The 25,100-nt window shown below is 37.0% G+C and overlaps 2 protein-coding genes and 1 non-coding gene across 8 annotated transcripts; 2 read left to right on the top strand and 1 right to left on the bottom strand.

Moving 5' to 3' along the window:
* Positions 1-1,053: 1,053 nt before the first annotated feature.
* On the top strand, positions 1,054-10,516 carry LOC142621156 (anaphase-promoting complex subunit 10-like). Of its 6 annotated transcripts, XM_075794468.1 has the most exons (11): positions 1,077-1,217; positions 1,289-1,462; positions 1,629-1,680; positions 7,191-7,355; positions 7,617-7,696; positions 8,500-8,733; positions 8,817-8,877; positions 9,014-9,106; positions 9,284-9,354; positions 10,045-10,149; positions 10,246-10,516. In XM_075794468.1, the coding sequence occupies exons 6-11, from the start codon at positions 8,555-8,557 to the stop codon at positions 10,313-10,315; spliced, it is 579 nt and encodes a 192-aa protein (XP_075650583.1). In that variant the 5' UTR covers positions 1,077-1,217; positions 1,289-1,462; positions 1,629-1,680; positions 7,191-7,355; positions 7,617-7,696; positions 8,500-8,554; the 3' UTR covers positions 10,316-10,516. The 6 variants fall into 6 exon arrangements, with proteins under 6 accessions (XP_075650585.1, XP_075650580.1, XP_075650584.1 ...); XM_075794470.1 differs by lacking the exon at positions 1,289-1,462 and having other exon boundaries at positions 1,054-1,217; positions 9,041-9,106; XM_075794465.1 differs by lacking the exon at positions 1,289-1,462 and having other exon boundaries at positions 1,054-1,217.
* Positions 10,517-12,571: 2,055 nt separating this feature from the next.
* On the top strand, positions 12,572-15,432 carry LOC142620526 (uncharacterized). Its single transcript, XM_075793888.1, has 3 exons — positions 12,572-12,902; positions 14,099-14,733; positions 15,151-15,432. The coding sequence occupies exons 1-3, from the start codon at positions 12,572-12,574 to the stop codon at positions 15,430-15,432; spliced, it is 1,248 nt and encodes a 415-aa protein (XP_075650003.1).
* A 9,377-nt stretch (positions 15,433-24,809) lies between these two features.
* Positions 24,810-24,893, bottom strand: TRNAY-GUA (transfer RNA tyrosine (anticodon GUA)). Its single transcript has one exon. It is a non-coding gene; the product is annotated as a tRNA-Tyr (tRNA).
* Positions 24,894-25,100: the final 207 nt, after the last annotated feature.

Here is a 25,100-nt window from a genome sequence, read left to right as displayed (position 1 = left end):
CAAGTAGGAGCTGAAGCCTTTGTGTAAGCTGCAGTGGAAGGATCTGGGGTGAGTGGTAGGAGAGTACATACAGGTTCGTTTCTGAAGGGTGGTGCGCTTCACAATCTAGTGGTGGTGGTGAGGGTTGCTGAAGGTACCGGATGCGCCGCCGCGTGGGGAGATGGATATGGATCTGTTGGGAGAGATCGAGTGCTGGTGGTCAATGGTGTCATTTTTTTTTTTTTGCTGGTGTTTTTGGTTCTTCTTTGCATAAGTTTTTTGGTGTTTGATTTTTTTTGGTGGGTTTGGTTATGACTATGGGTTGTGGTTAAAATGGCAGTTTGGTGGCTGTGTTGGTGGTGGTTCAGTAGCTGTGGTTGTGGTTGGCGTGGGCTATGTTGGGTTTGGTTGTAATAGTGGGTTATGGTTGTGGCTGTGTTGGTGATGGTTTGATTTTTTTTTTTTTTTTGCTGTGGGTTGGGGTTGCTGTATGGAGTTTGTTGCTGGTGGAGTGGTGGTGGAGGTGGATGTGAATGTGGCTAGTTGAAAGTTTGTTGTGGGTGATATTTTTTTTGGGTATTTCTGCCTTTCTGGGAATAGCTTGTACGAGAGACTTAGACTAAAAATTTTTTTGGCTTATAAATTGAGTGTTAGAGACTCGATTTTCAGGTGGACGCCAAGTAGAAAAAATGCCACATCAGATGGGATCAGACCAAAAAAATCGATCCTCAAATACTCGATTTTTAAGCCCAAAATCGAGTCTTTTAGACTCAAAATGTTAGTAAAAAATATAGTTTTGTAACAGTGCGTACTAATTATATTGTTTGAAAATTATTGCTAATTTCTCATTTTGGCTCAATTTTTGTAATTGACCCTATTAACATCACAAAAGACACGCGCTAGTACAGATAATCTAATCTAATACTATATACAAAAGCAGAAACTTTTAAGGGGTGCTGCCACGTTAGGAAAAAAGCCTATCTAACAAACAGACACGTATAAGTCAAAAGAGCAATAAATTATATTGTTTCTCACGTTAACACCGTTTGGTGGTCTCTGTGTATATATATAAAAAAAAAAAACCGGTTAAAGCAAAATAAAAAAAAGGCTTGCAACTGAAAAAACCTAGCGATACAGAGCCTGGGACACGGAGAGAAATAGAGAAAGAGGCGATGAGGAGAGACATCTCAGGCCGCCGATGCCGCCACCGCCGTTCGTCTCTGTTTTTTTTACCGAAGGTCAGCATACTCCTTTTCAAATACTGTTTTTGTTGTTTGAAAGACTGAAACTTCGATTGATGTATATCCAGAGTTTGCAGTAAAAAAAACAAACGTTCTATCAAGGGTCTCTCTTCCTCTCAAAAACCCTTCGTTCCAGGGAAAAAAATGCAAAGGATGGAAGATGAGTCCCTCTACCTATTAACAATGTCTACGATGGGATTCCTATCCATTCTCTGACCTTTTTTTTTTTCTTCTAATTTGTGGTATATTCCTAACTTTTACAATTATAGTTGGGTTTGGTTCTAGAAATTAGGGTTAAGGAAATTGAAATTCTGATATGTCACTATCTTTATTAAATATTTTTGGTAATGGGTTTCTTTGAATTTTTCTCTTTCAGATTTAAATCATTCAATTTCTTTCTCTGCACAGATGAAGCGGAATCTTTGTTCAATCTAGAGTATCTAAATTCATCAAAGCAAAGGTACCAATTTCTTTTCCTAATATTCTCTTCCCTTTGCCTCTCTATTTGTTTAATTTAGGGAAAACCTCCACAAAATGAAATCCTTCAAATTCTTTAAACTAAATCATTTCACTTTAATTTTTAGGTTTTGTTTGGGATTGAAATTGTGGCTTCCAAAATATAAAAATATAATGTTATTTTATTTATACATTGTTGATTTTAGTCGATAGTTTTTTAAAAGATACTTTTAAGTCATGATTTTGTTATTTTTTTATGGTGGGTTTTTGTGGGTTTTGCATGTTATAATTTGTGAAAACTTAAAGTATAATGTTCTTTGTACAAAATTGATTACTTTGTAGGTTATGGCAGAGATTTTTTTCTTTAGAGATTCCTAAGTGTTGGTTTTGGTGTTTACTGTTTACAATATTTGGTTTTTTGGGTTTTTCATGTTGCGTGCCATTCTTGAAAATTCGTTGAGAATCTTTTAGGTACTAAGAAAAAAAATGAAACAACAGTAAATGGAATTGCAACCAGTTCTGAAGGTTTTTTTTTTTTTTTGGTTTAAATTACATTTTTTAGTTTATTTTGCTAATGTATGAATTGTGGTGATAAGTAGAGAATTGCAACCAGTTCTGATATTTAATACCAATGAAACAATAGTAAAAGGAATTGCAACCAGCTCTAAAGGTGGTTTTTTTTTTTTTTTTTTTGTTTAAATTACATTTGTTAGTTTTACTTTGCTAATCTATGAATTGGTGAAATTTCAGCAAATTGAGGTGATAAGTAGAGAATCTGTCATGCAATCACATGAGAAAAAAAAAAAAAAACCCAGATATTTTCTTTGGTCTTTTATTCCATTTTTTCCCTGCCCTTCGATCTGATTTTTGTTGTTAACACTGCTCTGTTTGTGTTAAAACCAAAAAAACAGATTTGTTCTAAATAAAATTTCCTTTTTTCGTTTTTCCCCTGCCTTTTGATCTGATTTTTTGTTGTTCATGCTGTTTTTGTGTTTTATTAATATTGAAATGGTTTAAAACCAAACGGTAGACCCTTTGGTAAAACAGTATTTAAACCGTGTGTTTTAATTGTTTTATGGGTATTTTGGTTGGACTGTTTTCAAAGGTTTGTGGGTTATATTTTGGTTTGCATTTGGGTTAGAATTGGTTTTGTTTGCATATTTGGAATTAATGTTTTTTATTTCCTCATCTCCATTAGAATTTAGTAGTTGCAATGGAGATTTGGTTTAAAATAAAATTACAAGTTGTTTTGATATTTGCTTTTGGCCATAACTTGATTTTAGTGCTGAAATCATGGCCATTGTAGAAACTTGAATCCTGTGCATTAGCTTTATGTTCATTATTTACTCTAAGAATGGCACTGTGTTTTGCTATTGGCTGAATTGTTGCATTAAATTATATTATATATCCTATTATTAACTGTTTTTTAAGGCATTTTACTACCCGACACCAGTAACATCTATATTATAGTCGGATACTGTTTCTTCTATCGTTGAATATATTTAATGTAATACTATTATCAATTTAGGTTCAGGTTTGGGTATTTTGGTTGAATTGTTTTTAAGCTAGGTTTGGGGTTAGATTTTATTTATATTAAGGCATTTGGGTTGGAATTGGTTTTGTTTTGTATTGGCACAGGAATCAAGAAAAATTTAGTTTTAAATTCGCATCTTCTTTTTATGATTGAGTTTATCTGTTAAAGTATATTTGAAGTTTATGTTTTGTATTTCTATTGTCCCATAGGTTCAGTGGATCAGGTTTTACTTCAAAACTCTTAACACTATTTGATCATGATTGCAATTATATTAAATTAAAGGTTAATTTGATAGGCTCCAAGTAATTGTGAAACGGCATGTCTGTTTTATTTCAAAGTAATTTTTTTTTCTCCTATACTTCAAAGTCTTGACATGAAGCACCTTTAGGATGCCAGTTACCATGCCAAAGTACAGCTCTTACTCCATTACCTATAGAATGGCTAAACGGAGGTTTAACCATCTCTTTAAGCTGTAGTATCTTCCTGCAATCCCATGAGCAAATTGGGTATGTGGACATACCAAAAGCTTTGCCTTTTAAGAGATTGGTGTGTACCCTTGCTACCCACAAGGAACCTGCCTGTATAAAGAGATTCAATCCATGCTTAGTAACATCAACCTTATTCCAATCCTAGAGATTTTTAAGCCCCCCACAAGGAACCTGCCTGTTTAAACAGATTCCATCCGTGCTTAGTAACATCAACCTTATTCCAATCCTAGATATTTTTAAGCCCCAATCCTCCTTTTGATTTAGAATAGCAAACCACATCCCGTGCAGCTATGCCTGCCTCTAGAGACAATAGAATCAGCACCCGTTGTCAAAAATCTGTTGAAGCACCTCTCTATCTCTATGATCACTTTAACCGGAAGAATGATGATAGTAGTCCAGTAAACTTGAATACCATAGAGCACAGATCGTATGAGTTGTAACCCCTTGCAAAAGAAAGTGTTCTGTCACACCAGGAATTTAAAGGCGTGCAGTCACTACTAGACAGTTTTCTAGATATCAAATGCAAGCCTAAATATCTAAGTGGCAGTTGGCCTCCAACAAACTTCAAGAAAGATAATATCTGGGCCATTGAACCTTCACTCTTGCTGGTGTTTGTTTGAAGACATGAAAGAATTTTGAATTCATCTAACGCATTTTCTATGATGCTAACAGAGCCTAGGTGAGCACTAGCTATATATAAAAGAAGAAGCCTTCTCCTGCAATTAAGGCCAAGCTGCCACATAGGAAAAATGTCCATTTAAAAATCTGCCACTCTTACAATTAAAAAGCAAAACATTATACTGTTTCAGCAACACTAAAACACCGTTTGATACTCTCTCATTATAAAAAGAAAACTAACCAGTTGAACTTAAAATTAGTTCAAAAGGCTTAATACGGTGAAACTTAAAAGCCTGCTGTTTATTCTCTTTATTTTGATGCTTTGGTCTCAAATTATCATCTCTTTTTTTTTTTTTTTTTTTTTTTTTTTTTTTTTATAAGAATCATCTCTATTCTTTTGTTTTGAAAACATTAGGAATATCACCCTTGATTAATGTTTGATGCTTTCAAATCTGAAAGTTTAGAGTGTAGAATTTTAAAAACACATAATTATTCATATAGGCAATTGCAATGTTTTAAAATTTTAGAATACTACCAATACAGTCCGTTTTTTTAAAAAAAAAATTCTTTTAAAAATTTGTGGATTAAATATGTTTTAGATTTGGTTCTTTTGGTTGGATTGTTTTTCATTTGGGTATTTGGGTAAAGATCTTTGGGTTATATGTGGCTTTGATTAAGGTATTTGCATTATGATGGTGGTGTATAAAATAAAACACATGGGAATGGAATTAAAGTCAGTGTCGTGACTAGCACAAGAAGCAGGTACGCTCTGCACCACTTAGCAGTGGCGCATCCCAAGTGGAAACTACATCACCTCTCTTTGACTCACTGAACCCACCCTTCATCAAAGCCCCGCTGACTGCAATGCTTAATAGAGAACATTTTTAGCTAAAGTCCAGTATTTCTTCTTTTCTTGGTTTGGATGGAATCAGATTTTTTTGGTTGCCTAAGTTTAAGATAACCTGGTTTTTTTTTTTAAAGGAATTACAGACTCTTTTAGACAAAGATACATATATTTATTGAAGTTGGCATGATCTCCAATAATAGTTGTGACTCCTATTTTGGTAGTTAACTTGGGACTGTTTTCAATTGAAAAGTAGAACATTAACAAATTTGTTATTTGTTCTTTATGAGATGTATACATGTTGATTGTGATTTTTATGTTGCAAAAGCCATTAAGAGTAGGAAAGAATCCTTAAAATTGCTTCTAATATTGCTGCATTTGGATGATTTAAAAGTTATATAGGCATGGCTTTATGCATAAACTTGTGATGTTTTATTGCTGCTTTTGCGTGTTTGAGCTTTTGACATCTGATTTTTGGAGTGAATGATCTATGGGATTTTTCTCCTCAGTCCATGTGTGTTTAATTGTAAAATATGTGTTCCAGTTTTGGTATTATTTAATTCTAATAAATGGGTTTTGCATCCTATTAATCTTATAGGAGTTAACACTAATCATCTTGAATGCTATTTGATTTTTTGGTACATGTTAGTCTATTGCTTAAATATTTTCGTATTTTCAGCTTCTATTGAGAGATGCTGTCTTTAGGAAATGTCTTTGAAATTCCTATCCACAATCTATCTTTTTCTGAGTTAGATATTTTTTAAAGATGATACTTATTCCTAAATCAGTTTATGATTCTTGATATGTAGATTATTTACAAATAGAATGTGCTTTTAATATTAATATATATATATATATATATATATATATATATATATATATATATTATTCCAAATGCTTGCTCAACATTGAATTTACGTTTTAAATTAATTTAGTCTTGGTCCCATGAGCATTCAACATTACAGGCATTTTTTTTGCTTATACCCAAAATTTTGTACATGCATGTGTTTGCTGCACCCATACCCAGTTAGTAACAAAAATATTGAATGATTTATGATAACAATAATCCTTTGAAGTTTATAGAGTTCAACATAGTGCACCATTCTCTAATTTATGTTGATGCTACTTTGTTAGGTCTTAATTGCTATTAAGAGCCGAAGAGTAGTTGAGAAACTGTGAGACAAATAAGAAAATGACTATTAATGACATTGAGAAGAGGACAAAAATTGTTAATATCCTTATGCACCAAGAAATTTATGGAAAAGGATTGAGCTAAAAAGCATTAAGTAGATGTACATGGCTTAAGAAAGGAATCAGGTAGCTGCAGATTTCTCTGTGAGATTTCATGAATGTAACTTTGATTTACTGCTATTATCTTTTTTTTATTTTTTTTATAGGGCAGTACAGTGATTGGTATTAATAAAACTCTACAATATAATTTTTTTCAACAGTTTTGGTTTTTTTTCCCCTGCCCTAAGATATATCTTTTGTCCAGTTTTTGTATTCTTGAAATTAATTGTCCTTTGTGTAGTCTAAATTGGATAGTTATTGTAAGAATCCTGTAATTGTGATAAACATAGATTGTATAATTGAGGTTTTCTGTATTTCCCTATTCAGTATGTCTTCATTTGACCATATTTAAGGGAGTTTCTCATCATTTGAAATAGGGAAGGTTTTTTTTTTTTTCTTTAAAAAAATCAGTATATTTCTTTTAATTGTCTATGGAGTTATCATAATATTTTTATGATATCATGATAATGTTTGATTGGCCAATGGAGTTAGCTCAAAATGTATCAAGATTACGTTATTAGAGTTTGATAGACAATTAGTGAAAGAACTAATGTTCTACTAATAGAATCTTATTATGATTTTAAATATTTATTCGTGAATGATAAATAAAAATAGCCTGCGTATGGCGCGGGTCATGCACTAGTAATAATAATAGTTAAAATAAAATAAAATATAAATTTGAATTTTGAATCCTAATTACATTCAAAACGGTGCCGACTCTCTTTCTGCCGTCTTCACAGGCACAGCCCTCACGCCGTCGCATTGTTGTTCTTATTTCAAGCTTAGCTACTCAAGAACAGAGCAGACGTTAGTCCGCAACCACTGCAAAGAGCCTCGCCGTTCACCGTCTCTCTAAATTCATGTGAGTCCTTGTCCATTACAAGGACCAACTTATCGACCGCAAGGTTTGTGACTTTTCAACATCTCTCAAAACCCCCATTTTTTATTTGTTACATCATTGCTCTATTGACTCATTTAGGGTTTCTAATCTTTGTTTCTGAGGTTTTTTTTTCCCCAACAAATTAATGTAGAAGAATGATCATTGGGTTATTATCATCTCTTGTAGTTATATGTAGAACTCAACAGAATTTATGAATTACTAATTATAATGTAAAAAAAAAAAAAAAATCTTACGAGATTTATTTTTTGTTGTGGGAAACCTCAAGAGGTTGGCTTAACCTCTCATAATAACCTGGTGCGTGTGACGGGGGGACTGCATAAACCCGAGGAAATAGTCATCAAAGAGGTTTGGATATCCACCTTTGTTTGTAAAAGATAGAAAAGTTTTTTGTTGTGGGATTGTCATTCTAAGCATTTCTTTCATCATTTGATTCTTCTGATTGTTATTCTTCTATACTCAAAACTTTTTCTTTTAATTCTTTAAGGGGACTACTCTTCTGCTCTTATCTGGCATATTTATATTTCCTTTTTTGTTATAATATTGGAAGAACGAGATACGAAAATTTTAATGGAAGTTTGCTTCTGCTTAACTGAAATTGTAGTGCATGGACTGAAATCATGTCTTGAAGACATGGTTTTGGTGCCTTGGATTGAACTTGTGTCTTCCACGATTTTTGTGCATTGTCAAATGGTAGCTTCTCCATTTCCAAGTTCTCTTATACGTTGACACGAAAATAGTGCTGAAAAGAATATTTTAAGTAACAACCATGCTAGGACTAGTTAGCGCTAGACTCACTGTTTTAGATAACTTTACTGTTTTGAAATTTAAAGCTGCAAATTACGAGATGGAGTTAAGTTAGTGGTTCTCATAGTCATGGGATGAAAATAACGTTACAAAACTGTGGTTTCAAAATATACACCCTCAAGGCCTTTCCTTTTCAAGTGGAGCCAGCACTCAGCTCAGCAGAATACCAAATTAATCCCAGTAGTCTGTTTCAATTTTATTTTACAAACTTATTACGTATATAAATAATTTAAAATTCTTAAATTTGTTTGGACTATCACGGTTTTCATTCAATTAGCTTCTTTGTTAAAAAGATCAGGTCCCTTTTTTTTAGTGTTTTATGTTTATCTCTCACTATATTGCAGGTTCCTTCAGAGTTTATAAAAAAGACTAATAGGAAGAAAGTAAAAAGTTAGGTTTATGGCGACAGAATCGTCAGAGGGAGAAGAAGAAAGGAAAGTTAATGATGGGAATCAGGTGCTGATAGTGGAAGACAACCTTAGAGAAATGGGGAAGAAGGCTGCCTGGAGTGTCAGCTCTTGCAAGCCTGGCAATGGTGTCTCTGCCCTCCGTGACAAGAACCTCGAGACCTATTGGCAGTAATTAACTACAAACTCTCTGTAACTGAACCTCTCTCTGTGTCTTTGAAACCCCAATTACATTTTTTTCTGGTTGGTCTCAGATCAGATGGTGCACAACCTCTTTTGGTTAATATTCAATTCCAGAAAAAAGTTATGCTTCAAGTATGTCATATGCAGTTTCTTATTCCTTTGTTTTTCAATCCTTTTGTTAAATGTTGAAAAAATTTTGTTTAGTTCCTTTGTGTGTGTGTGTGTGTGTGGGTCAATAGCAATTGATGTGGTTGTTTTATTTATGAAGTTAGTTGTTCTTTATGTGGATTGCAAGCTTGATGAGAGCTACACACCCAGTAAGATCTCCATTCGCGTTGGCAATGGTTTCCACAATTTGAAGGTAATTTCTTTTGATTTGGGTTCTTAAGAGTACCCTTCGATATTACTGGTAATTGAATTGGAACATGTTTGACACAAGCAGTAATCTACATTTTTTTTTTCCTTTTGTTTTGTGTTTAATTTTCTCACCAAGAGTCAATTTGGCTAATCTGGTTATGCTCCCTGCAAATCTCTTTAGGAGGTGAAAACTGTGGAACTTGACAAGCCAAGTGGTTGGATACATCTGTCCTTGTCTGGGAATGATCCTAGGTAAGTGGTTGAAACTTCTTTTACATGTACTATTTATGCTATTTTTCTTTCAACTACTCGCAAATTCTTCTTCGATTTCGTTTCTTGTTTTAAACAGTTTTGAGTTACCAGTAGATCATTGATCTTATTTTGAGTGATTTTTTTATATCATTGAAACCATGCACAAAATTATTACTGGAGAAGCTTACATGCAGGAAAGTATGCTAGATTCATTTCAAAACATCTTGTGGATGTTTTCAAGACTCACTAGTCATCTTTTACAGCCTGTTGACAGATAAAGAACCTGTGAATTATCATTTTTTGTTCACATAACTTATCAAGAACAGCTTTCGTCTATGATTAATATAGTCTCTAAAATAAATTACCTCTCTACTATCCAAGCACCTGTAATATGTAAATGTGCTGGTCCAGACATGTGCGTTGTACAGTGCCAAAGCAAAACAGAATTTGGTAGACAGTTCCTGTTTTATATTTTGGAATGACATTGGTATATTATGCGTTTGTGCTTAATTTGTAGTTTCATTGCTGAGGGAAAGTTGATTACAATGTGACTGAACCATGTAATTCCTTATATTTCGTGTCCTTGAGATCAAGGAAATTGATTGAGATGTGTTGATCTCTGTGTGATTAGTTTTTGTCTGCATTGATTTTTGCACTGAATTGTGAACTTCTTTACACCATGTTTGGCAGGGAAACTTTTGTCAACACTTTTATGTTGCAAATTGCTGTGTTGTCAAACCACCTGAATGGGAGGGATGCTCATGTGCGGCAGATCAAAGTTTACGGGCCTCAACTGTGCGTGTCCTTATACTTTTTCTCCATCAATTACTAATTGTTAATAAAATAACTACGTATTACTAATCGTTAGTAAATTACCATTTTCCACTGCAGGAATCCTATACCACATGAACCATTTCACTTTACTTCGAGGGAGTTCGTTACCTACTCTCTTGTGAGATGAGAGAGGTGACCCTAGCAAAACTATGTTGAACTTTGTAGGACTGAAAGCATGCAGTTGATAGCCATTGAATTTTGTAGGACTGAAAGCATGCAGTTGATAGCCAGATCATATTAAGAACCAAGAGGATATATCTCTAGACTCTAGTCATGTATAGGTACATTTGATTTTCTCAATACCAAAGTATGGTTGGTTTTCAGTTGATTGTTTTATTGCACGAATTGGGGGCCATTTTTCCTCACATCACGTCTTATTTCTTAATTCATAATTTCTGACATCTTGGGAAAATACAGTGGGAATTTGGTGTTGTTACATCGCATTCAAGTTTTACACCAGCATCTCTTCCTACTCTTTCATACATACAAACATTAAAAAAAATTGTATAAAAAATATATATATCTAATATGATGAACATGAGAGAGGTTAAGGTCAGTTGTAATCACAGGATTTGTTCTCTTGGGTTCGAACCCATAGCTGATGATAGAAGTCATAGAACTAGAATAGATATTTTTTGTTTCCTACTCACACGAGCCCATATCCTTGCCTTTCGATCAATCTCTAATTCTAATCTCCCCCCCCAATCTGGCATTGTGTATAAACAAAAGTTTATTTTGACCGGTAATAGTGCTTTGCAATATAGAAGTTCCCAAGGAATTCATTAGAGGAATGTTTCAAATAGGCATATATATTACTTTTACACTATTCATAATAAACTTTGGCGGATAAGTGAAAAATGAAAATAGCAGACGAGAGTATAAGATTCTAGTACTCCTTACAAACAATTCATCATTTATACATCTTAAATGACTTAAAGAGAAAGCAAATATAAATAAATCTATAACAAGTACTAAAAAAAAATACAAGACTTTAATAACATAAGAAAAATGTAACTTTATCAACTACTTACTAACATTATGCTAAGAATGTAACATAATTGTCAATCAAGTATCCTCTCTTTCTATTCAAATTTCTCCTCCCAAAACATTACCAAAGTAGACTGAAATTTTGATTGGTATATACAACATTCTATCACAACACCATCTTAGCAAATTAGCAAAAGATGGAGAATAGCTACAACCTTAATATCTTTCAGCTACTTATTTCAAAGAACTAATTTGTGTAACCAACAAATTAAGTATTATACGACAATTACTTATTTCAAAGAATTAATTTGTGTAACCAACAAATTAAGTATTATACGGCAATTAAGAACGATAAATTTAATATTAAACTTGTAACATTTAAAGTAAAGAAACCAGTATCTAAAACATTATTTATGAGGAAATGAAACAAATTAATATAACTCTTAACACCTATAAATATCATCAAAGCATAATTTAATTTTCCACCACCTTATTTACTTCTGTAAGGACAAAAAATCTAGGGCATGTTTTTGGGCCTTGGGCCTGATCCAAGGGTATTAACTTGTCGGAGGAAGGTTTAATGGTAGTAACAACACCGAACTTAAAAGCCCACAAGTGAACTGTTGCGAAAGAGGCTGATGGAAGTTGTCCGAGGAGGGACATCTTCTCGGCTAGATGAAGTGAAGATCATATGATACGCCATGATGTTTAGAAGGAGATTTTAGTAGGTCTGGTGGATGAAGATGTGTTTCACAAGGGCACGGAGGGGAAGAACGAATGAGAAATATTTTAGAGAAAGCTGCTATCACCGCATTAAAGACTTTGCACCTACCTCTTTGGCCGCATTAGTGAGGAAATGACATCTGAACAGTGGCGATCAACCTTACAGCTATTGTTTGAAGACTTCAAAAGAGCGGTGGATGGGACAAGTATCTTGATCGGGGATCTGATTCATACGTGGAGGATTGAGGGAAGAAGGAGGATGATATAAAAGGAAAAGAAAGGCATTCAAGGAGGGAGATTGAAAAAGAAAGAGAGAAACACTGTACATACCATCCTTAATTGTAATTTATCTTTAGAACAAGGAAAAACAATACAAACCGTCCTCGACATACGTCTGAGGAGAAGTTTTGTTACGTAAACAGTTCGTTGCATGTGAATTGGGGATCTAGCCCATCATTTTTGTTATCCAACATCCATAGAACCTAGGTTTCAAGCTCACCCTCTAAAAATTTCATTGTATTGGACTTTTTGGGCCTGTTCCTTTGATACTGTTGGGTTCGGGTGCGAATTGTGACCTTACAATTGGCACCGTCTGTGGAAAATCTTGTGTTTTAGATATTGGACATTATGGCAAGCTCAGGTCCACACCATGCAGAGTCTATGAGGTCCCAGCATGAAGATCACTTCTTGCATCTTGAGCAGGAAAGAGATCAAGAGGGCAGTGTGCTTACAGAACACACCGGCAAAAGTCGTTCACGAGGGGGAAGTAGAATTCCTCATAAGGAAAGCCATGCAGAAGGAGATTGACCACCTGAAGAAGAAGTTGCGTCGTGAAAGACGAAGGCGTACTCCCTCTTTTTCTGACCCTTCTTCTGAAGATTCTCAGGGTAGCAGTTATAGGCCCAGGTCACGAACTCCTCCTAGTGAGTCTTTCTCCTATGAGGAGGACTATTTTTATGGTCATACGGACAAGAAGTTTTCCTCCAAGGGCTTGGGAAATGATGGTATGAGTAGGGCGTTGCACTAGATTTCTAAGTCACCTTTCACACGTAGGCTGGAGAAGGGGAAGCTTCCATGGCACTTTGCCCAACCAAATTTCACCATTTATAACGGCCGAATGGATCCCGTAGAGCATGTGAGTCATTTCAATCAGAGAATGGCGGTACACTCTAAAAATGAAACTTTAATGTGCAAAGTCTTCCCTTCTAGCTTGGGTCCTATTGCGATAAGGTGGTTTAATGGCCTGAGGGTAGGTTCTATTGATTCCTTCATGGAACTCATTAAGGCATTTGGGCGCTCTTCATCACCTGCAGTAGAGTTCCTCGGCCTTTGGATTCATTATTGTCCATGTCCATGAGGGAAGGGGAAACCCTGAAAACATACTTTGACAGGTACTAGGAGATGTTCAATGAGATCGATGGTGGTTTTGACGATGTGGCAATAAGAACTTTCAAAGTTGGCCTCCCTACTGAGCACGACTTGAGGAAATCTCTAACTAAAAAGCCTGTAAGGAGAGTACGTCGGCTCATGGATTGCATTGATGAGTACAAACGGGTTGAGGAAGATCAACAGCAAGGTAAGGGAAAGGCGAAGGTTATCCTTTAAGAGATGAGGGATTTCAGGTTGGATAGATACAACAATAACAGGCCTTGAAGAGATTTTGCTTGGCAATCCAGTCCTACCACTCCTCAGGTGGTTAATACTATATTTCGAGAACCAGTGCATTAGGTGTTGGAAAAAATCCAGAATGAACCATACTTCAAATGGCCTAACAAGATGGCCGGGGATCCCATGAGGCGTAATCAGAATCTCCTTTGCCTTTATCATCGAGAGAAGGGTTATACCACTGAGGATTGTAAGACTCTGTGGAATCATTTGGAGCAGTTGGTTAAGGTAGGAAGGTTAAAGTAGTTTCTGCATCGGCCCAATGGGCAAGGAGGTCATTCAGGCTCAATAAATCAAGGTAACAATGCTTTAAGGCCTCTTTTGGGTACGATTAATGTTATCTTTGTTGCCCCGGGTAGGACTGGTTCTTGTCCTTCCAGGGTGATGTCTGTGGCACGAACCCTTGCCGAGGAGTTTAGCTCTGAGCCGAAGAGGATTAAGGGGAATGCCCCACCTATTTTGGGTTTTTTGGAAGAAGAAAAGATTGGAACTATCCAACCCCATGATAATGCTTTGGTGGTTACACTGAGGATAGGGGGTTACGACGTAAAGAAAGTAATGGTTAACCAAGGTAGTGGGGCAGATATTATGTACCCTGATTTGTTCAAGAGGCTAAGCTTAAGACTTGAGGATCTTATGGCATATGACTCGCCACTGATAAGTTTTGAGGGGAAGGCTATCATACCAAAGGGACAAATTAGGTTGCTTGTGCAATCCGGCTCAGAAGTGGTGGAGGTGGATTTCATTGTGGTTTATGCCTATTCTCCCTACACGGCCATTGTGGCAAGACTATGGTTACATGCTTTGGGGGCCGTATCCGCAACTCTACATCTTAAAGTCAAGTTCCTATCTGAGGATCAAGTCGAGGAGCTAATTGGGAGTCAATCTGTAGCTAGACAGTGTATGGCGGCTGCAATTCTGCATCAGCCTGGACCAGAGTTCTTGGCCTCGGCTGAGGGCTCATTGCAATTAATGTCTCTGGCTATGTCCAGGGCAGCAGCGGGGGAAGATCCTGCGTGTGAAGAATTAGAAAAAGTTCTTGTAAATGATGATCTTGAAAAGTTCTTTCAGGTGGGAGTTCAGTTGTTGTCTCAGGAGAAGGTGGAGCTGGTTATGTTCTTGAAGAGAAATGTGGATGTATTTGTGTGGAATGCTTATGAGGCCCCGGGGGTTGATCCGAGTTTCATTTGCCATCATTTGAATGTCAATCCGGCTGTGGTGCCGAGGAAGCAACAACCTCGGCGCTCATCTAGAGAGCATTCTGAGGCTGTCAAGGAAGAGGTACTTAAGCTCAAAAAGGCTGGTGCTATCAAAGAAGTGTTCTATCCTGAATGGTTGGCTTATACAGTGGTTGTGAAGAAGAAGAATGGGAAGTGGAGAGTATGTGTAGACTTCACAGATTTGAACAAGGCTTGTCCTAAAGATTCTTTCCCAATGCCTCGTATAGATTAGCTAGTGGATTCCACTGTTGGGCATCCTTGGATGAGTTTTTTAGATGCTTTCCAAGGTTATCACCAAATACCTTTAGCTTTGGGTGATCAAGAAAAGACAGCTTTTGTCACCCCTACAGGAAATTATCACTATAAGGTGATGCCTTTCGGTTTGAAAAACACAGGGGCTACCTATCAAAGGATGATGACCAAGATGTTTGAGTCACAGCTGGGAAAGACTATTGAAGTGTATGTGGATGACATGGTGTTGAAAAGTAAAACGGTTTCCATGCATGTGGAAGACTTGAACAATACTTTTCAAACGCTAAGGAGGTACAAATTGCGGCTTAATGCTTCCAAGTGCTCTTTTGGTGTGGGATCTGGTAAGTTCCTGGGTTATATGGTTACTCATCGGGGAATTGAAGTCAATCCTGCGTAAGTCAAGAAAATTGATAGGTTACAGCCACCTTGGAATCCTAAGGAAGTTCAGAGGTTGACAGGGATGACTGCTGCCTTCAACCTGTTTATTTTTCAGTCCGTAGATAGGTGTAGGCCTTTCTTCCAACTGCTAAATAAATGGAAATGATTTGAATGGACCGAGGAGTGCACTTTAGCTTTTCAACAGCTTAAGGAATATCTTTCGCAACCACCCATCATGTTTCGGCCAGAAGTTGATGAAGTTCTGTTCACATATATTGAGGTGGCCAATCATGCTGTTAGTTTGGTTCTGATACGGGTTGATAATGGTGTGCAGAGACCAGTTTATTATGTGAGCAAATCTTTACACGAGGCTGAGGTGCACTATTTATCATTAGAAAAGGCGATCCTAGCGGTGGTACATGCTACACGTAAGCTTCCCCATGACTTCCAATCTTATACGATTGTTGTTTTAACACAACTTCCTCTTAAGTTTGTACTTCGGAGTGTTGACTATACTGGACGGATTGCCAAATGGGGTACCATCTTGGGGGCTTTTGATATCAAGTATATGCCTCGCACCTCCATGAAGGGATAGGTCCTTGCTGATTTGGTTACGGAGTTTGCTGAGTCTTCATTAGAAGAGAACGCTAAGAGGTTGGACATGGATGAAAAATCAGTTGGCATGGTTTCGTGTAAGGAACCTTTGATATGGAAAGTGTATGTTGATGGAGCAGCAAATCAAAGAGGATCTGGTGTGGGGCTAGTTTTGGTGTCCCCTGAGGGGATTACTTTTGAGAAATCCTTAAGACTAGGGTTCTCAGCCACTAACAATGAGGCAGAATATGAAGCTTTATTGGTGGGAATGGATATGGTTTAGAAAATGGGTGGAAAAACAGTGCAAATGTTTTCGGATTCATAGTTAATCGTGGGCTAAGTGGAAGGGAAGTTAGAGGCTAGAGATCTGAGAATGCAAGAGTATCTAACCCGGGCCAGGTATTTACAATCAAAGTTTGAATCTTTTACCTTATTGCATATCTCTAGGAGCATGAATACTCATGCTGACTCCCTAGCCACCCTTGCGACATTCTCGGCACAAGGTCTACCACGGGTCATCCTTATTGAAGATCTATGTAAACCTACTGGAATGAATAATGACACCATCCGAATTCATCAGATTAGGGTGAGACCTAGTTGGATGGATCCTATAGCGTCATTCCTTAAAAATGATATCTTGCCTGAGGAGAAATTTGAAGTAGATAAAGTACGCAGAAAAACACTTCGATTTTGGCTGTCCGAAGACCAAAAGTTGTATAAACGCTCTTTTTCAAGACCATATTTGCTGTGTATACACCTTGAAGCAACGAAATTACTTTTGGAAGAGTTGCATGAAGGGATTAGTGGAAGTCACACAGGAGGAAGGTCTTTAGCTCATAGAGCTCTTACCCAGGGGTATTGGTGGCCCAATATGCAGAGAGAGGCCTAAGATTATGCAAAAAAAGTGTGACCAATGTCAGAAATTTGCTCCCAACATCCATCAGTTAGGGGGTGTCCTAAACCCTCTGTTTAGTCCTTGGCCTTTTTTTGGTTAATGAGGCTTGGACATTGTAGGATCTTTCCCAAAGGCAGCAGAGAATAGGAAGTGGTTGCTCGTTGGAACAGATTATTTCACTAGATGGGTTGAAGCTGAGCCATTGTCAAACATTAGGGATGTGGATGCGAAGAGGTTTGTTTGGAAAAAAATTATCACTAGGTTTGGAATCCCTCATACTCTTATTTCAGATAATGGTCTGCAATTTGACAGTAAGGCCTTTAGAAGGTATTGTTGTGATCTAGGCATCACAAATAGGTATTCTACTCCAGCTTATCCACAAGGGAATGGGCAGGCCGAGGCAGTCAATAAAGTTATAGTCAATAGACTCAAGAAAAGGCTGGATGATGCCAAGGGGAGGTGGGTGGAAGAATTTCCACATGTTTTCTGGATGTATCGAACTACACCTCGAAGATCCACTAGAGAGACACCCTTCTCTATGACTTATGGAGCCGAGGCTGTAATCCTTCTAGAAACTGGGTTTTCGACATTGAGAACGAGCTCTTTCATCCCAAGTAATAATGACAATTTAATGGAGAAAAGCCTAGACCTAGTTGAGGAACGACGAGAGAATGCCATGGTTCAGCTAGTTTATTATCAGCATAAACTCAAACAGGGATATGATTCTCATGTGAAGTTAAGGCCACTAGCCCGTAGAGATTTGGTGTTAAGGAAGGTCTTGGGTATTGCCAAGAACTCAGCATGGTGAAAATTGGGACCTAATTAGGAAAGACCTTATCGTATCACTTCAGTAGCGGGCATATGGGCGTATTATCTTGTAGACTTAAATGAAAAGGTTGTACCACGTCCCTTGAATGTAAATAACCTACGAATGTGCTATTATTAATGAAAGACATTTTTGCCATCTTATTTCTGTTGTCATAGTGTTGCGTTGATTAATAGTTTTCTAAATATCAAACAGAAACTTGGTCATGCCTAGCTCCTCGGACCACATACCTTGTAGAAATTGATATTTTTATTAAGTGTTAAACAGAACCTTAGTTATGTCTGGTCCTCAGGCCATCTATTTTGGAAAAATTAACATTTTAGTTCATTTTTCTAAGTATCAAACAAAAACTTGGTCATGCTTGGCTCCTCGGACCACATATCTTGTAGAAATTGATATTTTTATTAAGTGTTAAATAGAACCTTAGTTACGTCTGGTCCTCGAGCTACCTATTTTGGGAAAATTAACACTTCAGTTCATTCTTCTAAGGATCGAACAGAAACTTGGTCATGCCTGGCTCCTTGGACCATATACCTTGTAGAAACTGATATTTTTACTAAGTGTTAAGCAGAACCTTAGTTACGTCTGGTCCTAAGACTATCTACTTTGAGGAAATTAACACTTCCGTTCACCTTTCTAAGAATCAAACAGAGCTTTGGCTATGTCTTAGCTCTCAGACCACATACCTTGGTGAGATTGATGATTTACTTTTGTGCCTGAGTTTCACATAAGGTCTAGTCTTAGACCATATTCCTCTCATTTTTGGGTTCATGTATATTCTTATGTATTTAACTGTTAGCTGTTGCACGTTAAATAATATAATTCCAACATACAGGTTATCTACTGAAGGCATAGGTCCAGGAAATGAAATTATTTCCATGACAGATTGTTGATATTACCTAATGCACTATTGAGACCTACCCTGTTCATTTGTACACCAAGTCATTCATATTATGTATGCAAATTGTATTATGATAAAAAGTTAAACATTCCTAGTAAGTGAAATCTGTAAAGAATTAAAGATCAAAATCTTGAACTCTCATTATAATTGTACGTGATTCCATTGGAAACAAAAACACAGGATAAAACGACGGTAGTAAAATTATGATAAGAAAAAGCTATCTTGAAGTTAGGCAAAAAGTTGAGAGAGAATCCTAGGCTGCTTATGTCTTGGTTTTCAATGGAAGGTCTTCTGTGGACTTTGTTTTAGCTTCCTTTATTTTGTCTTCCTCCCCTTTTTGCTTGGGCCTAGTCTCTTTGGATTTGGGAGCCACTTCTTTGATGATGAGGGGAGCATTTGAAGGTTTGGTCTCGGACGGGGTCTTAATTTGTTTTCTTTTGTCCTTCACCCCTGGTGGAGGGTTACCCTGTCCAACTTTCTCGCTCAGATTCTCCTCAGTCTTCTCACCTTGCTCCGCCGCTTGATCAGAGCCTATAGATGCTTTACGAGATGGGATAGGTTCTTGGACTAGAGATGGCTGTGTAAGGGGCACTGTCTCGGAGGCAGTTGAAGGAGGTGGAAGGGCTTCAATCGCACGGATGTCTGGAGGGAGCCACATGTTTTCGGCCTTTCTCCACTTCGAGGTAGTAGGGACCCCTACCACATTAAGGGCTTCTGCCCATACTTGTTGACAATAACCCCTACATACTTTAGCTAGCTCTTCGGCTAATCCGATCTCCGTTTCCTTAACCCCCTTGTTGAAAGAGGCAAGTGATGCGGCATACACGGTCTCTTTGATGGTGCGAGCCGCTTCCTTGGCTTGAGCTAACTCACCCTTCAAGTGCAAAATGTCTTGTTGGGCAGTGTCTAGCTTTTGTCCTTTATCGAGAAGCTGTTTGCGTTGCTCCTCTGCCTGCGTCTCCACTGTCTTTTGTCCAGCCTCGATGCTTCTCTTTTTTCCCTCTTCCACCAATTTGTTGGCCAGCTCTTGTTTCTCCTGCTTGGCTAATCCAAGGGCTTTCTCAGTCTCGATCATGATACTGGCTTCAGCCTTAGCCTCATTCTGAGCATCTTCTACCCACTTCTCAGCCACAAAAACCTATTGGATAGCTTGCACAAAAGTGATGAACAAGTTCATTGTGACGAGAATAATAAAAAAGTGCGCGTATGATTGAAATGATAGAAAGAAAATCAAATGCAATAACAAAATAAACGAATTAGCAATTAATGTTGTTAATAATATCACATACCAAAGCTAGGTCCCTTTTCAGGGACAGGAAAAGATCTGGTTGCCTCATCCCTTTCAGGGCATCCATGTCCTTACGCAGCAAGATGGGCTATTCCAGGGCCTCAGCCAGGTAATGGGCATGCCATTTTTGGAATTCCCTTATGGAGGCATGGCGGGGAATAAAAGCCTCATCCAATGCCAAAAGAGGTGACCAATGAGACGGAGTTTGGCAAACCTCAGCCAATTTATGGCTATCCCTGCTCTCCACAGAGGAAGCTCGATTTGGCCTTTTGCTGCTTCTGCCTTTTCTTCTGGGACAACTCCTCTTCTTCAACCTCGCCCCCTTATTTCTCCTTTTTGAGGTTGGGTATAGGAAGAAGGGAGGCTGGAGGAGGGGGAGGGGGTGGGAGATTGGCAGGAGGTTGAGATCCTGAAGCGCCCTTCACGGTGGCTTGCTTACCCCTCTTGGCAAGAAGATCCTTCAAAGTTGTCCCTGGTTGTCGAGACATTTCTTCTTCTTTCTCCTCGGAGCTGTTGTCTACACGGGCAACTATGAAACCTTTGATACCAGAGCTCTCAGTGGATTCGTTTTCTTTGTCCGAGAGGTTGGCAACGTGGCCCTCTGAAGGTTTCTCTACTTTCTCAAGTCGGAATTGGTCTATTTCCTCCTCGAGTGACAAGCGAGAAGATGTGGATTCTTCTCTAACGGCTGTTGCTTCAGATTGCATAGGCGGAGGGACTGCTGTTATTAGACGTACGTATAGAATGACAGAGGGATCGTCTGGCAGATCACGTGGGGGCGAGAAACCCCGTTTTTGAGACGTCTATCCTTTTACATCTCCTGTCACCCGTGACGATTGCGTTGCCGATATCTTGGAAGGTAGTCAATAGCGGTTCGTACCCCAAGATGAGATGGGCTGCCCTCACCTGCCTATCTTCACTCACGAATACCTCGGATCTCAAAACTCTGTTGAAGTCCGAGATGCTAGATAAGCTTAGACGAGGCGATACGTGTTGTTTATCTATAAAGACATCTAAGAAGCCAAACATGGTTAGAACAACAACAGATTTGAAACAAGGAGAAAGTAAAATGCAATGTGAATTTAAGTGATAAGATTAGAAGAACTAAACTCCAAGCCAAGGGACCTAAACCCTATGGAATCACACCTAGTTTTCCCTCTTTGACTGGACAATGAGGACCGTCATACCACTTTCCAGAGGCGATTAAGTAGTCATCCTTCATGCCTTTGTTAGATTTGGGAAGACACGATATGAGTATAACGATGTTAGACCGAGACTTGAGGTAATACCCTATGTCTTGGACAACATCATGCCATGTGAGATTCAAACCCATTTGCTCATTGAGAGCGTCGACACAACCTAAGATTCTAAACATGTTAGGTGTACATTGGTTTGGGCATAATCTATGGCTACGCAGATGTTCACTGGTTACGTTCTTCATGGGAAGTGTTATTCCACCTTCTAAAAATGTGATTATGGGAATGACAACTTCTCCTTCTTCCCTATCGTTAGCTATGACTTCTGGAGGGCAGTACCTCAAACCTACTTCCTGGGGAATGTGGTATTTGGCCCGGAAACCCTCCATATCGGCGTCAGTATCTACTAAACATTTGAATCTACCCATTTGGTTGGAGTAAAGGTGAAGGTTTAGAAAGAAAAGGGGGTACAACTAGTGGCCGAGGACTATAGCCGAGGAGAAAAAGAACTTAAAAGGGTGAAAACTTACGAGAGATGGAGTAGACGACTCTTCAGGACTTCGTAGGAGTAGAAAAAATGAGGAACTCTTTAGAGCTAGTCGATTTCCGGAGTAAATGGAAAAATTGCAACTTCCCAGGCGTTTTAGATGAGAGGCAGAACTAAATGGTAGTTATCTCGCTCAAAATTCAAAGGAAGAATCCAGACCATTAGATTTATATCTCATCATTGGACGTGGGTGACAATGCGTCGCTTGAAGCAATTAATAGGGGCATTGTGGACTTCGAGGCGTCAGAAGTAGTTTTTAAAGAAGGAAATGACGTTCTCACGTGTAGCAGTTTAAGAAATATGCGTAGGGTCAAAACCTCAATTTTCTCCTCAGATGGAAGAGAAAAATGAAGTTTTGAGGGGCTATTGTGAGGACAAAAGGTCCAGGGCACATTTTTGGGCCTTGGGTCTAATCTGAGGGTATTAACTTGTCAGAGGAAGGTTTAATTGTAGTAACAACACCTGACTTAAAAGCCCATAAGTGAACTGTTGCGAAAGAGGCTGATGGAAGTAGTCTAAGGAGGGACATCTCCTCGGCTAGATGAAGTGAAGATCTTATGATACGCCATGATGTTTAGAAGGAGATTCTAGTAGGTCTGGTGGATGAAGATGTGTTCCACAAGGGCACGGAGGGGAAGAACGAATGAGAAATATCTTAGAGAAAGCTGCTACCACCGCATTAAAGACTCTGTACCTACGTCTTTGGCCACATTAATGAGGAAATGACATCTGAACAGTGACGATCAACCTTATAGCTATTGTTTAAAGACTTTAAGAAAGCGGTGGATGGGACAAGTATCTTGATCGGGGATCTGATCCATACGTGGAGGATGGAGGGAAGAAGGAGGATGATATAAAAGGAAAAGAAAGGCATTCAAGGAGGGAGATTGAAAAAGAAAGAGAGAAACACTGTACGCTCTACAAATTTCATTGTATTGGGCTTTTTGAGCTTGTTCCCTTCATACTGTTGGGTTCGGGTGCGAATTTTGATCTTACAACTTCTATCATATCAAAAGAAAAAAAAAACCATGAGAAGCTTCACAATTTCTGCCGTATTTTTAGTTGTTCTCTTGATCAATTCCAGTAAATATTTCAATATTTCATCATTCATTGATTTTCTAATTGAATAATCTGTCTACGTGAGTAATTTGGTGTACTTAATATAACTTTACATTTTGAGATCTATAAAACAAAGAAAATTAAATTAAGAAAAGAAAATCAAAAGTTTGGGTTTGATTTAAAAATGTTGAACAAAAAATAACATCATCTGAGATGGATTTATACAATTTTTTTTTGGATAGAATAGATTTATACAAATTCTTAGTACTACATGTTATGTTGAGTGCAGGCAATGACTTTGGATACCGCTTTTATATATATATAACCGAAACTTCTTAAGTTCTCACAATTTTTCACGTCAGTATAATTTTTTTCATAAAATTATCATTTTATTTAAAGAAAATTATTTTTGCTTAGTCTAAATTTAACAAGGAGTGAAACTCTATCTTTTTAACGAGTCCAACTTAAACTTAAACTTAAACTCAAACTCATCATTATCATCAATATTTAAATAAAATCCAATTAGCATTCCGTCCGTTCTTTAAGGTTTGGAATTGGCACTTCTTTAAAAGCTTTGTTTCTTCCTTGCTTTACTTTCTCATTTTTTGTTCTTTATACTTTCTTTACACTCCAAAAAAGCACAAAAGTAAGCTCATTTTTGTTCTTTAATCTAAAAATTGGGGTGGGAATGGGACGGGGAATAAGGCCTTTTTTACTATTTATTTAATTTTCACAAACAATTTCTTGAAGTAGCCTCAAAGAAACTATTTTGTTATGTAATCTCATTTTAAACCTGATTATATATATATATATATATATATATATATATATATATATATATATATATATATATATCTCGAAACCTTTGAAACTCTCACAATTTTTTACGCTAGCACAATATTTAAATAAAATTATTATTTTATTTAAATAAAATTATTTTTGTTTAGTCCAAACTTAACAAGGAGCGAAACTCTATCTTTCTAATAAGTCAAACTTAAACTCAAACTCTAACTCATCATTATCATTAATATTTAAATAAAATTATCATCTTATATAAATAAAATTATTTTTGTTTAGTCCAAACTTAACAAGGAGTGAAACTCTATCTCTCTAAGACTCTAACAATTCCAACTTAAACTCAAACTCATCATTATCATATTTTTAAACAAAATTATTTTTGTTTAATCCAAACTTAATAAGGAGTAAAACTCTATCTCTCTAACAAATCCAACTTAAACTCAAACTCAAATTTAAACCGAAACATTTGACTTTTTGTTAACATCTCCAGAATTTTGCCACATCATTATGATTTTTTTTTTAAAATTATTTAAATTTTTTACACCTCATTACAGTTTATTTTATTTTTTGATTTCTTCAATTAGATTGGAAAAAAAATAACAACCTAAAAATACAAACATAAATTGTATCAATTCAAAGTCGAGTTCTAAAGAACACCAAATTTCTAAAAAAAAAAAATACACCAACTAATTGTGTGTGTGTGTGTGTGTGTGTGTGTGTGTATATATATACATACATTCTCCACTTAAAAGGAGTCCAAGTAAAAATCAAATACCTTAAAATTATTGAACTCTACGTTAATACCGTGTATATATCAAACTTTTTTTTTTTTTGGAGGGGGAATATATACAAACGGAGAATGTTTATAATCAGGATTTTTACTAAAGATGTAATTAAAAACTGGATGCTACTTCGAAAACCACTTTTTTTAAACCCTAAGATTGAAAGGGTTAAAACAAACCAAATCAAAATCTACATCACATTTGTAAGGACGCAATTTGCACCCAAATCCACAGTGAGCAGGGGATGGGCCCAAAAGGCTTGATACAATGAAATTTGTAAAAAGTGGGTTTGAAATCTAGGTTCCAGTGATGTTTAGATAAAAAAAAAAAAAATGATGGGCTTCATTAGCAAACAAGATCTAAATTTGTGGAAAAAAATAAATAGAGCAAATGAACAGCGGTAAAAATATATCAGAAAATCTCACTTTTCTTTAGTCTTCTGTATTCCGATTAGGCCTTTCTGGGGAACAACAAATGGGTTATTCATTTCATGGTGGATCGGTGAATTATTGGGCCGAGCTGGATTTGAACCAGCGTAGACATATTGCCAACGAATTTACAGTCCGTCCCCATTAACCGCTCGGGCATCGACCCAGAATGATACACATAAGGATTTGTTTATATGAAAGAAATTTCTCCTCGAACACCAGCCGAGAATGATTTATATTATCTCTTCACAAGATAGATTACAACTATGGATAGTGAGGTGTACAATGTTTTCCTTCCTTTTTTCCTCCTCTTTCCTGAGCGCTTTTCTCTTCCTTTTATATCACCTCCCGCCCATGGATTAGATTCTTGATT

Source organism: Castanea sativa, chromosome 12 (genome assembly GCF_040712315.1).
Source record: "Castanea sativa cultivar Marrone di Chiusa Pesio chromosome 12, ASM4071231v1".
Lineage (NCBI taxonomy): Eukaryota > Viridiplantae > Streptophyta > Magnoliopsida > Fagales > Fagaceae > Castanea > Castanea sativa.
This window is presented reverse-complemented; position numbering and strand designations above follow the sequence as displayed.

Bases quoted from the DNA above. Each gene is read 5' to 3' on its own strand.
- LOC142620526 (XM_075793888.1), top strand. From the start codon at position 12,572: ATGAAGATCACTTCTTGCATCTTGAGCAGGAAAGAGATCAAGAGGGCA. The intron at 12,903-14,098 runs GTATGAGTAGGG...CACTGAGGATAG, and splicing joins CAAGGGCTTGGGAAATGATG to GGGGTTACGACGTAAAGAAA. The intron at 14,734-15,150 runs GTTGATCCGAGT...TATCACTATAAG, and splicing joins ATGCTTATGAGGCCCCGGGG to GTGATGCCTTTCGGTTTGAA.
- LOC142621156 (XM_075794469.1), top strand. From the start codon at position 8,555: ATGGCGACAGAATCGTCAGAGGGAGAAGAAGAAAGGAAAGTTAATGAT. The intron at 8,878-9,013 runs GTATGTCATATG...TTATTTATGAAG, and splicing joins AGAAAAAAGTTATGCTTCAA to TTAGTTGTTCTTTATGTGGA. The intron at 9,355-10,044 runs GTAAGTGGTTGA...CATGTTTGGCAG, and splicing joins TTGTCTGGGAATGATCCTAG to GGAAACTTTTGTCAACACTT.